Source organism: Marmota marmota, unplaced genomic scaffold (assembly GCF_001458135.2).
Source record: "Marmota marmota marmota unplaced genomic scaffold, marMar, whole genome shotgun sequence".
NCBI lineage: Eukaryota > Metazoa > Chordata > Mammalia > Rodentia > Sciuridae > Marmota > Marmota marmota.
In genome coordinates, this window is record NW_025999924.1 from 9,480,328 (window position 1) to 9,497,782 (window position 17,455).

Below are 17,455 nucleotides of genomic sequence, written 5' to 3' on the forward strand. Positions count from 1 at the left end.
TTTCTCACGATCTTTCCTGTCGTTTGTGTTATGTATTTTAAGGTGAAGCTCACTGTTGGTGAGACAGAGATAAAAAGAAAGAATCTGGTTTTGGTACAAACGTTGATAATTTTAACTCAAGTGTCATTTATCTTCCTCAGAGACATTCAGGGGAGAAAAGGGTCCCTTACCAAGACTCTCATACAAGGTAGATCCATTATTTGTGTGGTGGTTTCTTCCCAACTGTATTTTCCCTTCACCCTATCTTTCTTCCTATCATTCTAAAGTTCCTAATGCACATTGCCTTCTTCCTCCAATCCCAAGAGAACCCAGTAATTTTTCACTAAATAAGGAACTGGTCACACCAAAGCATGAAGGTGGATTGCCTTTCCAAAGGACATTTTAGCATTTAAAAGGATCTCATTAACTTAGAATTCCTAACTCCTTAAAGTGAAAGTATACATATGTGCTTATGGGAATATGTTTATGCGGGGAGGATAATTTTGAGCTGTGGGCTTTGAAATGCTCCTTGATCACCAATGGGAGTATACTTCATCTAGCACCTTACTTTGCCAAGGATTAAAAACCACAGAATCACAATGGTAGGTACAGAATAGGTTTTTATTGAAGAGCTGTCATTGAATATTCACCAAGTGCTTTCCTATGCTCTTTCTAATACTTGCCTGTAAGGTAAATATTTGTCCTTTTAAATTTATAGAAGAAAATAAATCATGGGGAAGTTGAGACATGTGTTCACGATCACATAACTAGTATTCAAAATCTGGCCTGCTGGACTCTATATATAAAGGCCCATAGTGTGGGAGTCTACCTAGAAAGTTTGAAAGGCTCTAGATCTTCCTCTGCTTTTATTTATTTATTTTTTTTTAGAGAGAGAGAGAGAGAATTTTAATATTTATTTTTTAGTTTTCAGTGGACACAATATCTTTGTTTTGTATGTGGTGCTGAGGATGGAACCCAGGCCACACGCATGCCAGGTGAGCGCGCTACCGCTTGAGCCACATCCCCAGCCCTGCTTTTATTACTTCTTAAAATTATACTTTTCTTTTCCACATAGTTTTCCTTTGCCTAGATTACATCATCATGATAATCTTTAACAAATATATTTTATAGGATATTATATTTTATATTCTATAAAAGTATACAAATATTTCTACATTTAAAACCTATATAAAACACATGAAATCCTAATTTCATGGCTTTTTTTAAAGATATAAGGTTTTGGATTATCTTTTTAAATATCAATATGCCGCAGTGACTGCATACACAGCATTTTTCATGGAATTACTATTTGATCTGGGGTGTCTGCAACAGCTTAGAACTTTTTCTTTTTTTAAAAAACGTAACTTGAGCTTATTGTTGAATGAACAGATGTTCTCTCTAAGGTTTTGTGTTATGGCTTAATATAACTAGACTGGTCATTGTTACACTTTTATTTTGAGATATTTTGGATTCTAGTTCCTAATTAAGTCCCAAATTCCTGAAGTTTCAAGGATCAATACTCTGGCCTCAAAAAGCTTTATTTCCCATTTATATCCTTAGGGGGCTCTTAAGAGCACACCTTGACAGTAACTTTGTTCCCTATACATCCTAGGAACTTTGTACTTTGCTATCTCATTCATCTGTTCTGCATAAATAGAACTTCTTTTCTTTCCTGTTTCCATAAATCCTATGTATCTATAAGGTCAGTTAAAATCAACTTTAAACTGTGCATCATAGCAATTTGAACGCATATCTTGTCTTTCTTATTGGGCTCTGGATGGTTTCATCATTGTATTACTCCACTATTCCCTGAAAAGTTCTCTGCATGTAGTAGGTACTCATACCTGCATAATAAACTAGGTGGATAGAATGTAAAGTTTGGCAACTATATTAATATTATTTTCAAACACCTTTTAAGGCACTCATATTGTTATCTACTTTAGTTCACTTAATAATGGTAATTTTAAAACTCCTATGGTTAAAAATTCATTTATTTTCATTTTTTTACAAAATAAGCAAAATTATGCTAAAAAGACAAGCTCTGTTGCTTAAAATTATAGTCTTATTGCCTTTTTGAGAATAAAACCTTTATATCAGTAACTTTAATTATATCTGTTTTTCCTGTAATGACTTGTTTATATTAATCATTCCAGAAGACAAAAAAAGTCAGAGTGGGTATCTCCAAAAGTTTGTTTTGTTTTTGTTTTTGAGACACTGGAGGAGAAGTGGGGTAGAAGTCAAGATAATTGTGGTTCTTACCCTTCAGTTGTTTTTATTGTAACTTTTGGCAGTACTCAGCCTCTAAAACTCAATTTCCTTTACTAGGGAATTGGATTCAATAATTAAAATCATTGTAACTGTAAAAATTATGCTGCAACATGTAAAAAAATTAAATACTACCTATAATCTCACCTAACATGTTTTTTTCAATTTTCATGCTATCTTTTGACTTTGAATCTTTATAAGGTCCATTTTAGTGATAGAAGACTGATTCCAAGTTAAACTATGTATACCAACAATCTGCAGACCTGAGTTAAATTTCATAACCTCCATAAACCCAAACTTTTCTCTATATTGTAAATGAGGTAATTTGTTCTGCTTCTCCCATTTGACGATTAGTATGTGGTTTTAATGATATCAATACTTTGTAAATTGAAGAGCTCTATAAACAGGTAAGGTACTATGATAAATCTCTAAGAATACCTAGATTGAAGTTAGAAATCTGACAAGCTAAGGGTGAGGATTCATTTTAATATGATCATAGTTATTCAGCCTTGGAAGCATAAGTGATTTGGTAATTTCCTAATGGATAATCTTTTGTGTGCATTTCTTTAATTTAGCACCTCCTTTCTAAACCTTAGGTTCACCCTTCTGTGTGAAATTGTTCATGCATCCAATTGGTGAATTGGAATACAGTCCTTCCTATTATAATAATATGTCAGAAATGTTTTTTTTTTTTTTTTTTTATGAGAATAGCAGGAATTACGGGTTCCTGGAGAACTGAAATCTTGTTTGAACACCTTGTGCTCAGCACAGTGTCATAGTAGGTACTGTATAAATTTTTTTTGTCTCCATCTTGTTTGCTTTTGTTCTGTTTTTGTTTTTGTTTTTGGCCAGGCTTACTTTCCTGCAACACAAACCTGAACTCTTCATTCCTCTTCATAAAGCACCTTGGGAGCCCCTCCCATATTGCTTCTTCCAGACTGAGTCTCTTAAGGGCAGAAACTTCCTTTAATTTGTCTTTGTGTTCTTAGGACCTACCACAATGATATATATTATATGAAAGAATGAGTGGTTACTAGTTTTCCTTCAATTCACAACTTTTAAATTGTCTATCACTTGATCTTAAAATTAAGAAAGTATATTCTGTTTTATAATGTTACTAAGAATTTTAAAAGAAGAGTAAGTTTCTGTAAACTTAGTTTTTGAGATATCTATGCTTGCATAAGAAAATGGTGATTTATATGCATCTTAATAAGGAAAAAGTCTTGATATATTTTAAAATAATTTGTAATGGTAATTAGTTTTGATATACATGATTTGGAAAGTTATCTTTACAGAATTTATAAGTACTCAAAACTCAGATTATGAATATCTAGTGTTAAACGGAATTGTTTCTTTAGAGAAAATGTACAAACCTCAGATGTTACAAAGTCTCCCATGTGACTTCCTCAAGCAAAACTAGATAGGTGTATGTGAGGATTATTCAGCTAATTTAGGCAAAAGGGAAGAGGGAAAAGGGAAAGTTTCCCTTTTTTTTTTTTAAGGAACTTGTGCTCATTTACTATTCCCTTTTTTTTTAAGGAATTTGTATTCATTTACTATCTAAATTTCCTATGATTGAAAATGCTTACTTGCAATTGTGACAAAACAATACAAAACTATCAAATAAAATACTATGAAAAAGTGTGTGTGTCTATTTCTATGTATTCCTATGCATTATACAATCATTTTGCAAAAACTATTAAAATAAAACATAATACAAACAGTTTAAAAGACTGATTAATATCCACGTATTTTCAGACTTTAGTATACAGCAAATTAAAAGTCTAGTTAATGAAATTTTGAAAGTACATTTAACCTGTAGTAACAGTACATGATTTATAATAAAATATGTAAGCTACTATAACCATTTGATATTCTAATGTGATTTTAAAATTTGCATTCATTTAAGCAACTCATATATTTCATATGCAAAAGCATATGTCTTCACTCTTGTTGATATTTTAATTACAATGATTTTTTGTTATTTCAGATTTTTCTCTTGTTTATTTACAGAGATCTGCTGTTCAGATAAAACAGTATTATAGTTTTGGGACTTACAGTGAATTCCTAACATCAATCATTGTGTGCATTTGAATTTCCCCGTTAAAATTTGGTTAACTTTTTAATTACCCTTTTAAGTCAGAAAAGATTAGATTAAAATTAGGCCCTTACACAATGCAAACCCTAGTGAAGCACCATGACAAAAGGTGAAGAGTTTTCTAAAGCTAGAGTCATTGATTCTGTACAGCTGGAACATTCTTTACTTCTTATTATCATCTTTCTCCTAAAGCTCCCTTCTAAAGGTAGATATTCAGAGGAAGCTTTGTTTATGGGAACTTGTGAGGCTGCTGATAGCAGAGGAGAAATTATTCCCTGAGTCAGATACAAACTTGACTCTGGAAGAGAACTAAGAGGACAGGAACAGTGTTTACAGAAAGGGTGTCATATATTAGCCTCTTTGAAATCTTAAGGTATAGTTTTCAAGTGTAAGAAGAAATTTCCATGTAGATATACTTTATATTATGGATTGTAATTTTCAGATGTGTTTTTCCCCACATTTCAATATCTCTGAAACTAGGATGCATCTGGCAATCTATTAATTATATATTGGATTGATAGTGCTTATCTTAGTGGTGCATAAAATATTGGTGCATTTTTCAATTGATGGTATTTCCAATTCAAGTAAATATAAACATGGGTAAAGATATAATTAAAGGGGGCAATCTAATTCCTTAAGTACTTCATAAGTTTGTTATTTCATAATTCATTCAATAAAAGGTACTTGTGATTCCTAGATTCTAAGGGTAATAAGCAAAGACCCTGCTTTCAACAGAGCATAAAGCAGGCTTGGAAAAACTGACAATTAGATATTTAAATATTGTGGTATATTATAAAAGCAAAGGAAGTATGGCACACCTGTCCCTGGGGAAAGGGTTTCATTATACTCCAGGAAGTTTCTTAGGAATGACATTTATGTGGAGAATTAAGGATCAGCAACAGTTGGAATAACTACTTATGCAATGGCTTGGAGGAAATTTCAGGGAGATAGATAACAGAGGAGCTGAAAGAAGTTTAAAAATCTTGAGAAAAGGAATATATTCATCTAATTTTCAACTCTTGATGCTTTACTGTACTTGCTTGGAGAGTGAATACAATTAGCTTAATGCAAATTCAAGTACACCATTTTGTGTTTCAAACAACAAAATAACAGTACAGGTAATAATAGTATTTAGTCTCTTATAATTTTCTGTTTTTAACATGAGCTATTTTATTCTACTGCAGTTATTTTAAGGGACATAAAAATTTATCAAGATGTAAATCTCAGTAGGATGTTTTTAGGATTGAGGTGGAGGAACAAAGGCAGAGGATCATCTGTCTAAAGAAGTAGGATCAAGTTGGGCAAGATGGCACATGCCTGTAATCCCAGCAGTTTGGGAGGGTGAGGCAGGATGAATTCAAGTTTGCAGCAACTTAGCAAGACTCTCTCAAAAAATTAAAAAATAAAGGACTGAATATGTAGCTCAGTGTTTGTTACAGGGCCCCTGGGTTCAAGTCCCAGTAACCCCCCAACTCCCGGCCAAAAGTCAACTTTTTGATCTGGAACTGTGTCCCCACAAATCATGCATTAGAATCTTGAATCATAACACACAGAAGAAACATAGGTAAACTAGTATAGCAGATAGATTTATTACTCTCATTGCTTATTTACTAAACAACAAACAAAAATCCTTCAAATTCATTGCTACCTTTACAGACATCATAATGACCAAGGAAGTTTTCAGCATCTTTGGTGACTCCTAACTCCTAATATCACATTGTCTGACCCTGGAGACAATTTCTTTGGTTTGGGTAAGTGATTTCCTCTCCATATTCAGCCATCTCCTCACTGGAGTTCATTTCAAACATGGAATCCTGCCTGTGCAAAAGGTCTCAGAAAAAGACCCTAAATGTTTATAGAGTATGGAGACATACATAACTCACTTAGGGTGATTCTATGTGTTTATATTAATAAACATTCTTATTTGTGTTATACTTGGTGTAGGGTGGATCATCATCTAATTTCACTGTACACCAAAAAATCATGAAAATAACACTTGCATTATTAACTAGAACCTTATTAAAATTTTTTTAGATGATTATATTTGGATTTCACAGAGGATAATCAAGAGGGGAGTAGACTTACATTAGGCAGACTGTATAGCATATTTCCGAAAATGAATTTGAGGTCAGGGATCTGAATTGAGTTAAATTTGTCATTTACTTTTGCTCAACTTTGGACCAATAAAATTAATCTCAGTACTTTGATATCCTCATCTCTCCAATAAGGATAATAGTTCCAAATCTTTGCACTTTTTTTTAGATTAAAATAATACAAATGAAGTTGTTGGCACTGGGCCTTGCACATATACAGCTTAGCATTAAACTGTACTAGGTACTCTCTGTTATTTTCTGTCTTGATCTTGTCCTCTGGAAAGCTGAATCCAACCACTTGGATATGGCCAGTGTAAGGACTGGGCAAGATGCTACAGGGTAGTGGGGAAGGGAAGTATTTATTTCCCCTATCCACTTTCTTGCTGGGCTTCAATTTTGTCATTAGCTGCACTCTTCTACCTGTAGCCATTGTTTTGGTCCAGTGACCTTCCTCTAGCTAAGAGTTCAGAGTCAAGCTCCTTGGGTCTAGGAATAATCATGGTTTTTCTTCCCACTGTTCCTTTAGGTGTTTTCTCCACACTGTTGTTCCATCATCATTTTTTGGTTCTTGTTCCTTTACAGTCTCTCTAAACTGTCTCTATGAAAATTTCTTCAGTTAAATTCTCTGTATGTGCTATTAGTTGATGCTGAGACTTTGTATAAAATAACAATAAAGACTATTGGGCATAAGTGAGAATTTTGATATTGACAAATAATTAAATATTGAAAGAAGCTAATTCAAGAAATTCTAAATGCACTGGGAAGTTTACTGGGATAGTGGCAGTTTGTACTTGTGATGTGTGCTCAGCTTTGAACTCTGGAGTTTGTTTAGATGGCAGGGACTAGTGGGAAGGAAGGGTGGAGTTCTTTATTACATGCTTAAAACTAGAAGAGCATATCTATAGTGGCAAATAAACAGGATTATGGAGAAAGTAAGGAATTGTGACTAGATATGATAGGCACTTTTATTTAAGAGTCATGGTAGGCGGAATAATTCTGGTCTTCTAGAAATGACCATGCCCTAATTCCAGAAACTTGTGAATGGCAAAAGGGCTTTGGAAGATGTGATTAAATTAAGGATTTTGAGATGGGGAATTATTCTGGTATGCTCAGTGTGCATACAGGGATCTCTAGGGAGGCAATAGTGTCATCATCAGAGAAAGAAAAGTGACAATAAAACAGAGTCAGAGGGAAAGGTTTGGAGATGTTACCTTATTTGCTTTGAAGAACAACAAAGGGACCAAGAGTCAAGGGAAGCAGGTGGACTCTAGAATCTGAAAGAAGCAAGGGAACTGATTCTCCCCTAGCTTCTCCTAGAACCTCTAGAAGCAGTACCCTAGTAACTTCTTGATTTTAGCCCAGGAAGACTTAAGACCTATAGAATTATAGTAAGTGTTTTAGATTGGAAAATCTGACACCTTGTTACAATACCAAGAGGAAACTGATATGGGGGCAGTAGGAGATAGGATGCTGGATTTTGGCAGTTGAGAATTTTGGATTTTATCTACGGTAACCAGGAACCACCATAGATTTCTGACTAAAAACTCAGATATAATGAAAACAATATATTAGGAGGGTGGATTAGAGTTTGGTTTCAAAAAGCAAACAAGAAAGATAAGCTTTACAGTAGTGTACATGGGTGGGTGTGGCAGTACAACTGCAGATTAAGTGTATACTCTGAATTGATTGGAAGTTTCCAAGTATGAACAATTGATAAGGAAGAGCTGTTATTAGAATATGATGACTAGTGGAGAGGCCAGCAAAAGAAAGGAAAAATTCAAACCTCTGATCCTTAATGTTGTGAAATGGTCATAAACACAGTATATATGAAGTGTCTGCTGAATCAATAGCTATTGAAATTCTAATTTAAATATTTATACACAGAAGAGCTAAGTATTATAATTCAGAAATATCTTGCATTATTTCTGTTAAGTCCCTTCCAAGGATTCATCAAGACATATTATACCACCATATATATGACACTGTAAATCGTTAACCTTTCCCCCTTTTTAAAAGTTTCATTCTTTTTAGAGGAGATGCAAACTTGATTGGATCCTTTCTGTATTAGTAATTACTTATTTGGTAAAATGAAAAACAACTTGAATAGTAAGCTTCAGATTTTCAACAACAACAACAAAATGGAAACAATCTTCAAAAATGGGGATGAAGAAGAATCGTAGGTCAAATATGTGTAGAGGGTAGTGGCGGTAGCTGGTAAATCAACTCCCTTCCCAGCTGTAATGCTGTTCAGAAGCTACCACTGTTTGGATTAGGAGCATTTCCTGATTAGTGGAGAATATTTGGATGAAAAGCCAGTAACTCAGTATTAACTCTCTACACCACCTCACTATGGAAAAAGTTCTGCTTGCTAATAATACATTTCTGAATGATCTTCACAAAACATTAGCAATGCCTGGCCTTCTGAGACAGGGCTTAACTTTCTAACTTGTCCCTCTTTGTAATGTTAAGTGCTAAATTACCAGTACTAACAAGTATGCCAGTTACAAAAACACAGAACCAGTGAATGCCAGTGATATGCTAAAGCCAACCGTTTGTTAAGCCATTATTTGGTGATTTTTCTTCCCTAAAGCTGATACCAATACACTTCCACCTATCTGCCTTCCTCCTGACACCATTTCAACTTTCCCTCCTCAACCAGAAACTGGTTTAAAAGTTTTGACCATGGTTTAATCATTTGAAATTCCTTAGAAAATGCTGTGATCAACCTAAATTGGATATAACTTTGCATTCTAGTGTTATTTTAAATCCCCTCCTTAAAATTCATATTATGTAATAATACTATATTTTGCATCTTAAAAATAACTTGTGCTGTGATATTTACAAAATAAATGTTCATTACTCCTCAGTTTCAAAATGTTCCTCCTCTCGGTTGCTGACATAGAAACTTCATTTAGGGACAGGAAACAGTTTTGCCTTGAATACTCTCTTGTTTTTTTGTTTCGTAGCAGAAAAATCTTAAATACTACACAGCAAGAAAATGCAATACTGTTCATTGCTGAACAACCTGAAGATAGGAATTTTGCATAAAAATCAGGCACCTTCTAGTCATCCCCCCCAAAACCATTCAACAAAATCCTAAAATACAATGAAGATTGTAAAACAACTTTAATTTGAAAAGGCAATTCTACTTAAAGTTTAAAGCACTGCCTTACCATTAGTCATGGAGCTGAAAGGGCCTGAAGTTACACCCGAACTAATTTTTATATGAACCAAAATGCAGAAACTCCTATAGGCTAACCTGGCCAGGTTACCTGTAGTGCCTGAAAGTAGACAGGCGCTCCCTCCTGCTCTTTGGCCCACAGCCCTGTGGACCTCCCTCCTGGCTCCAAGCCCCAAGACCCGCGCGCAGGAGATGCTCAGAGGAAAGCAGAGTTGCTCACCGGTGAGGAGCCAGCAGCAGGCGACAGCGACCCCTCGGCTGTCATGGCGCAGGAGGGCCATGGCTGGAGTGGCTGCAGTGCTCGCAGTGCTCCGGGATGAGCTGGTTCAGAGGGCAAGACCTGGCAGGACTGGACTCCGGCGCCGCGCTCTTCTGGCCACTTCGACGGTCTTCTCGGGTCTCACTCGGTGGCCCCAGGCGGCCGCAGCGTCCAAGCGCGGCAGAGGAGTGATTTCCTGTGTTTTCGTCGAATGCCTCTAGGTCAGCTCCACGTTTTTCCCATCCAGACGGATTGCCACATCGCCCGCCCCTTCGCGCTCTTGGATCTCTGAAATCTCACTGGCAGCGTCCCAGGCTCTGTCCGAGACATGGACAAATAAAGCCAGCTTCGCGGGTCGGTGTTTAGGCTAAAGTCCACAGGCTGCAAAGCAAACCTTAAAGGGACATCTCTTTCATTGAGAAGGGGATCTCGCTCTCTGTGCCAAATCCCTAAGGTGGTAGGAAGGCGGGCAAGGACTGGACCTTTAGAGGGTGTCGCCAGTCCTGTGGCTCCGCCTTCACACTCTTTACTTCTCCCGCGTCTGGGCAGGAAGGGCACTTTCAAAGTGTCCGGGCTCTTCTAGCCTTAAAGGGAGGCTGCTTTCCGGGGTCCGATTGCGCAGAAGAGGCTGCTTTCCGGGGTCCGATTGCGCAGAAGGGATCATCATCATTTCACTGTCTGTGAAAATGAGCAGATCTGATACCCACTCTCCTTGCCTGCAGACGCTTGAACTTTGCTTTGAAGTCCCAACCACCCGATATGCTCCACTGAGGGCTTTGCTTTTCTTTGTGGAGAGTTTGCTTCCTTTACAGGTCTCCTTGTTAAAGGGTGGTTGTAGATAAGATTTTCTTTGGAAAGATAATAAGATTGGGAGGTTAGTTGGGGCCGGGGGGGGGGGAGGGGGGAGAAAGATGCGGGCAAGAAGGTAGAGGGAGGGAAAGAAAGGGAGGAAAGCAGTTTCCTTAGAAATGGAATGTGTGTGGGCTATTTTGTTTAAGCTGAATTGGGATGTATGTACACTGGGAATTGAACTAATAAAAAAACTCAGTGTACTGTTTTGTTTTTCTTGCTACAGACTTTAATGAGTAAGTGTGCTTTAAGTCGTGTTCCTGTCAGTCTTCCTGGGAGAGTGGAGCCAAAAGACTTGCCTAGGAGTTTACAAGCTTCTCTTGCACGGTGGATTGAATAACCTCCCTGAGTCAAGAGCCACATTCACATGTTGGTTTCAACAAATACTTGCTGTTTTAAAAGCAGTGTGCCTTAGTGGTTTTGAGAATTCAAAGGTGACAAAAGAATGGATGAGTGGACTTGTGTGTAGAGGTGTTGGAGGGAATCAGTTCAAGTATTTGAATGTCTCTATCAGGGTAGGTCTAGGCAGGACAAGAGTGCCACCCAAAGGAGGGCTCATTGCCTAGAACACAATGCAAGTAACAAAAGCCTGTAGGGGTGTGGGTAAGCCTGCAGGGGTGATTGGATATACTGTTAGAGGAGTGCAGCAAGTAGAAGATGAAGAAGACAAATATTAACAAAATTTAATGAAGGTCAAAAATAGGGTGAGCAGAGAGTCTGAAGACTGTCAAATCTCAGCACCATGACTGTTAGCCAAGGAATTCCTTTTCTAATTGTTGTATTTGAACTAATTCATTACTTAGTAAGTACATTAGAAACCCTATTTCTCCCTAATTTTTTATTTCATAATGACTTTTTAAAATTCTAGCTTTAAATTTACACAAATAAATCTCTAGAAAAATAGTATTGTATTGGGTCAGAGTTCACTCCTATTATGCATTATTGGGATTCCCTGGCCTGCATTCAGTGTTCTCATATTTTTCCACAGAAAAAATATGTATATATTTCATCTCCCTGTTTATAGTCTCAGTTATATCTTCTGCTTCTCAGTATGATCCATGGGGCCTTGCAAAATAATAAGTATCAATTATAGCTTGGGTATTGAAACATCATAATAAATAATTTCCCAACAATATTTCCTGAAATGGTTTGGTTTCAAAAAATAGATAATAATGTATATCTATGTGTGTTTGTGTGTATATATACATATATAGAGAAATGTGTTTATATATGTGTGCAAATGTATATTCATGTGCTTATGTGGCATTCCAGTAAATTGTAACGCATTACATGAGCAAAAAAACAAAAAGTGGTATTTTAACATATCATAGAGAAATAACATGGGGTTAAAATATCCTTATAATATGATCAAGGCTATTATCTATTAGAACTTTTCCCTTGGGGTGGGGAGTTAGGATATACTTTCAATTTAAATATTTGTATTTCCCTTGGACTTAAAAACTTCATGGTCACAACTATTACTACCAGTGATAGTATTAAAATTAATTTCAAATGTGCTATGAGTTTTACAACAATGCTGATTGATATCATGTAAAACCATTGCAAATGTAGAGAGTGAAAAATAGCTATTGCTGTGTAATTATATTTAGAATAAGTACTCATTTTGAAACCACAATAGCTTTAAATAAAAGCTATGTCAAACAAACTATTTATTTATTCTGATACAAAGACATTAAGAAAACTAAGAGAAGATAAAATCTTGCATAGTGTCACCAACTAGTAATTGTATAAGTACACTAAATGACAAATGTTAAACTCTAAACTAATATTTTTCTATTTTAAATGAGACCTGATTTGATCAGACTTCTTTCAGGGTTTGGAAGCAAGAGTGAAAATTAATAATACACTAAAAGATAGAAGACATAAGTGGTTAATAATTTGGAAATTACCAGTCTATGAGTAAGAGTAACTAGTATTATTAGCCAAAAATATTGAAAGGAAAAACACTAAAGTATTCTTGGATTTCATCTAATATACCAAATAGATTATTAGAGTCAGTAAGGTTCTGGAGTCATGCTGCTTGAGTTGAAGCTCTGGAGCCACAATGTGTTAGCTGGGTGATATGGGAAGTCATTTAGTTTTTCTAAGCTTCAGTTTTCTCAAATGAAAAATGGGGATGGAAATAGTAACCATCTCTAAAGATTGTCATGAGGATTAAATGAGGCTAGCTATAAGCATTTAGCACCATACCTGATTGAAATGAATGCTCAATGGAAAGGAATCATTCTTTCCAGAAGTATTGGTATTAAATGAACAATGGAAATGTAGGGCAGGTGCTGTATGTGAGAGGTCCTCTAGGAACTGAAGCAACCTGCTGGCCGTCAGAAAGGGAATTTTAGTGTTTAGCTAAAACAACTCCATCAACTCCTATTATTATTTCTGGAATCCTCAGCTTTAGAATATTTACTTCAGATTATGGAATTATTTTAAAGATATGCCTATAATATTAGCATACATGAAGACATCAGAATCCCATATAACATTAACCAGAATTTGCTTTTTAAATTCGATAGCTATCCAAAGGATTTTTTAAGCAGAAGTAAAGATAGTTTAAAACTCTGCCCCGGTGAATGCCTAGATTCTTTGGTAATAAGATCATGGGTCTTAAAGCCACAGGATAGAAAAAGGTACTCCCACATGGAAGGTGTTTAGAAAATATATAAGAAAATCCCAAAATGAAATTTTTAAAAATTTAATATGAGATTTCAAATAAATTTTAAGGTAGCATCAAAGAGTGCTTTTACCCACTCCTCATCCCCTTCACTCTGGGGAGTTAGAGGTAGGTGGGGTTGTCTAGAACTGCTTTTCTCTCTTTCTCTTTTTTTAAGGATATCATAAAGATTATTTAAGATTTTATTCTGCTCAGGGGAATGTACTCCAAGACAGAGATGTGGGCTAATTCATAAGGCTTACCCATTTGGGCAACTTAATTTAATTCAATAATTTTTAAGTTTCTGCTCTATATTGGGTTTTAAGGCTATGCTATCCAGAGGTAAAAATGGGTAGGACAGTGGATCTTATTTTGCCAATCTGCTGTCCACTAATTTCTTTCACTTGTTAATAAGAACAGAACATAATTAGTTTTTTCCTCAATTTTAACATTGGCATGTTTCATTTTAAGTTTATAAAATTAAACAGTCTGAATTAGTTGTTGCTGTTTCAGCTTGGAAACTCATGATTGCTTCCTCTATGACCAAAACAAAGTCACAGTGATGTGGAGCTTGAACTTCACCACTAGCCAACCATTTGTTTTTTGTTATTACGTAATGTTCTTATGTGCATGTTTTTTCACTTAAAATATAAAATAGGTGTTCCTCCCAGCCTATTTCCTGAACACATCTGTGCCAGAAACCTGGTCCAAAGACAGGCAACTGGTTATTTTTTAAAAAAGGAGGGAGGGAAAGTACTTCAGCTCAGAATCCTGGTGAGGTGCCCTTCTTAACATGGTAGGAAACTTCCCAACTTATTGGCAGACTTCAAAGTGACACATCAGGGTTATAGCAGGGAGGACATACCAGGGTGGTACCTTGGCAGGAATGTTCAATTCGTGGTGCTCTCTGACTCAGAATAACAACCACTGATGAGCAGAAACAATTTAGCTGTACTGCTGGGTCCCCTCATTTGAAATATGAGTTTATGATGTTTTATTATATTATACAGTTAGGTGATTCTAGGTTGATTTACTTATTTTCCTTTAACTAGTTTCTAAAAAGGAAAATAAAGTAGATTGGCTCTAAAAATCCCAGGATTACAATCAGTAGTTGATTAATTAGTATTTGAAACCAAGATTAATGTTTCTTGTAGTAGAATTGGGCCACTAAACACGTATGTGGCAAAATACCCTGTCGTTAATAGAAAATCAGTATATCAAAAGAGAAGGAGTCTTTTATTTGGCAGTACATAATTTTATACATTTCTTCAAAGAAAGTATTACATATTTGGCTTTTGTTTGGCTCTGAAATAAGACTTAAATAACTTGTTTTATAATAATTACATGCCTAGTTTTTGTCTGTACTGCTAGACTAAAATCTATACCAAGATAGTCAATTACTCATTTTCATCCGCTACAGACTCTGCCCTTATGTATTTCATTCATCCAAACATTTAGTCAAACATTTCCTTCTGTGCAGCAAGAAGTCTCCTAGGACCTGGGGATTAAGAAATGCTCTGGAGGGCTGGGGATTTGGCTCAAGAGGTAGCGCGCTCACCTGGCATGCGTGCTGCCCGGGTTTGATCCTCAGCACCATATACAAACAAAGATGTTGTGTCCGCCGAAAAAACTAAAAAATAAATATTAAAATTCTCTCTCTCTCTTAAAAAAAAAAAAGAAATGCTCAGGTGCTAGGTCCTTTCCTCAAGTAAATTTACAAGCTGTTTGGAGATAAATGCATAGAATATACTTTCTAATTGCTTCTGACCTCCCAGAATCAAGAATGAATAAAATCAACAGGGCTTCTTAGAGATAAAGGGCACTGGAGGTAAGCCTGTGGCAAGTGGGCAGGTAATTTTATAGGTGAACATTAAAGGTAATGGGCATTGGAAGGAAAGGCAACATGAAATGCATGAATAGATTGGGATCAAAGGAAAGGGAGGCAAGTGAAGTTGGAACCAGATTTGAAAAGATCTTAGAAAGATGCCAGTGAATTTGGACTTCTTACAAGCATCAAATATTTTCATGTTTCTGAGTGATATACACAAATATGGTTTTTACTGTTTTTTTTCTTTTTTTTGTTTTCTGACCTGGTTTGATTCGATATTATTTTTATAGTAGTAAAAACTAAAATATGTCACAGGCATGGAGCACACTGTGAAACTTTTCCCAAGATTTTTATGTAATACTTTCTTTGAAGAAATGTATAAGTATTTACTACCAATAAAAGCATATGCACAACCTGAATAAAGCTGGATAAATTGTTCATTATTCTTTTCTGATAAGAGAAGATAACCTTTGTTGGCCCTTTTAAAATTTGAAGAGGATAAATATGAAGCCACTTGTCATGATGTATCAAAAATTAACTACTCCAATAGGACCACATATAAAAGGTATTTAAACAGCAGTAATTATGTACTGCCAACGTGAAATATATTAATTGGGGGTGGGGGCAAAGTAGATTACTGGGACGAATGCATAATCATCCAAGTCTTTGTTCTGTGAAGTGATTTCTGCTTTGAAAAGTCCTCACTGCTGGAGGAGACATTGGGGCTCTCCATGAATGACAGCCATGACTAGTTTATCCCCCTTCAGAACAGGAAAGGGTGGAAAACACAGAGAGTAGAGACAGACTGGGAGTTTGAAAGCCACTGAAGTCACTCAAATGAAACAAGAACCTAAAGCCAATGTGAGTAGGCAATGACAAAGGATTTCAGGATTAGAAAAGAAGGTATGGAAATTTTGAAACTAAAGCTGTGAATATCAGAATCTGCCTAGATTTTTCTTTCATATGGGCCCAGATATTCCACGAAAGAACAAAGAAATACTTTCAATGATCTGCCATGGAGTTAGAACTAAATTTATGTGATCCATAGAAAGTGATAGAAGAGGTAATTTTTCAAATAAGTGCGTTTGCAAATTTAATAGTGAAATGTTACTATTAATTAAGCAATTGTTTATTTGAATAGTAGGGAAATTTTTCATAGTCACAAAAATGCAGGGTATAAAAAGGAGACTGGAAACTAGGATCCTAAATTTCTCTCTCAAGCCCCAGTTATTAAGAGGTAATTCAGTGTTCCTCCTCTTTTTTTTTTTTTTTTTTTTGGCCACTTCTTCCACCCCTGGGGTTTGACTTTTTCTTTAAGTTGTATTGAGAAGAACATATAAAATGGAATAATATATGACCAAGAGAATTAATTTTCCTTAGCACAAGAGTTACAGAAATTTGTTGAATCCTTTGAAAAAAAAAAAAAAAAAATGAGTTCAGGATATGAGAATATAGAGGAATTGGTAGATTCTGGGATGGGAATTTGACCTAGAGTGACTACAAAAGAGTGGAAAGAGCATCCAGACATTAAGGCCCAGTTACGACTTAAAGCAGTACCATCATTTGACAGCACCTGGCAGCTCTGCTTGTGAGTCTTGGTCTGTCTGCTATTCATGGCCCTACCAATTGCTATGTAATAAGCAGAAGACTCAGTAACTCAGAGTCCTTCATGAGCCATAGCCAGCTGTTGTGTTGGCCTGGCTATGATCTGAGTCAGTCTACATATGAATGCCTTTGAATACAACATAATTTTCAATAGCCTAGGCCACTTAAAACACTCCAAAGATGGTACCTGGACACTTAGAAGAGTTGTGCTGGCTAGAGAGGAAGGTAACACTTTCTCATCCTATTTATGTTTTGGTTGACTGATGAACCAGACTGTCATCTCCATCTGAGTTGGGGACTATTAGAAGCATCTCTTATACATTTACAAAATAGTAAATTGTATTTATTTAGCATAGGAATGATTATTCAGTGCCTAGCAAAATTGGACATGGAAGTGCTTAGAAATTAAGCCTGGAAATTTATAAACAATATGTGTCTGGCACTTGGCTATATGTTAACGGGTTATATATGCTAATCTCTTGCAAGATCTTTTCTATAATTTTTTTTAGTTGTTGATGGACCTTTATTTTATTTATTTATATGTGCTGCTGAGAATTGAACTCAGTGCCTCACGCATGCTGGACAAGTGCACTACTGCTGAGCCCCAGCCCCAGCCCTCTTGCAAGA

General features: G+C 35.8%; 1 protein-coding gene across 1 annotated transcript in view; it reads right to left on the reverse strand.

Moving 5' to 3' along the window:
• Positions 1 to 9,969, reverse strand: part of Itga1 (integrin subunit alpha 1) — a 168,723-nt gene extending 158,754 nt beyond the window's left edge. The window contains exon 1 of the mRNA XM_015497320.2: positions 9,837 to 9,969. Within this exon, the coding sequence (XP_015352806.1) occupies positions 9,837 to 9,897 (61 nt within the window). The 5' untranslated portion in view covers positions 9,898 to 9,969. The remainder of the gene's footprint in view (positions 1 to 9,836) is intronic.
• Positions 9,970 to 17,455: the final 7,486 nt, after the last annotated feature.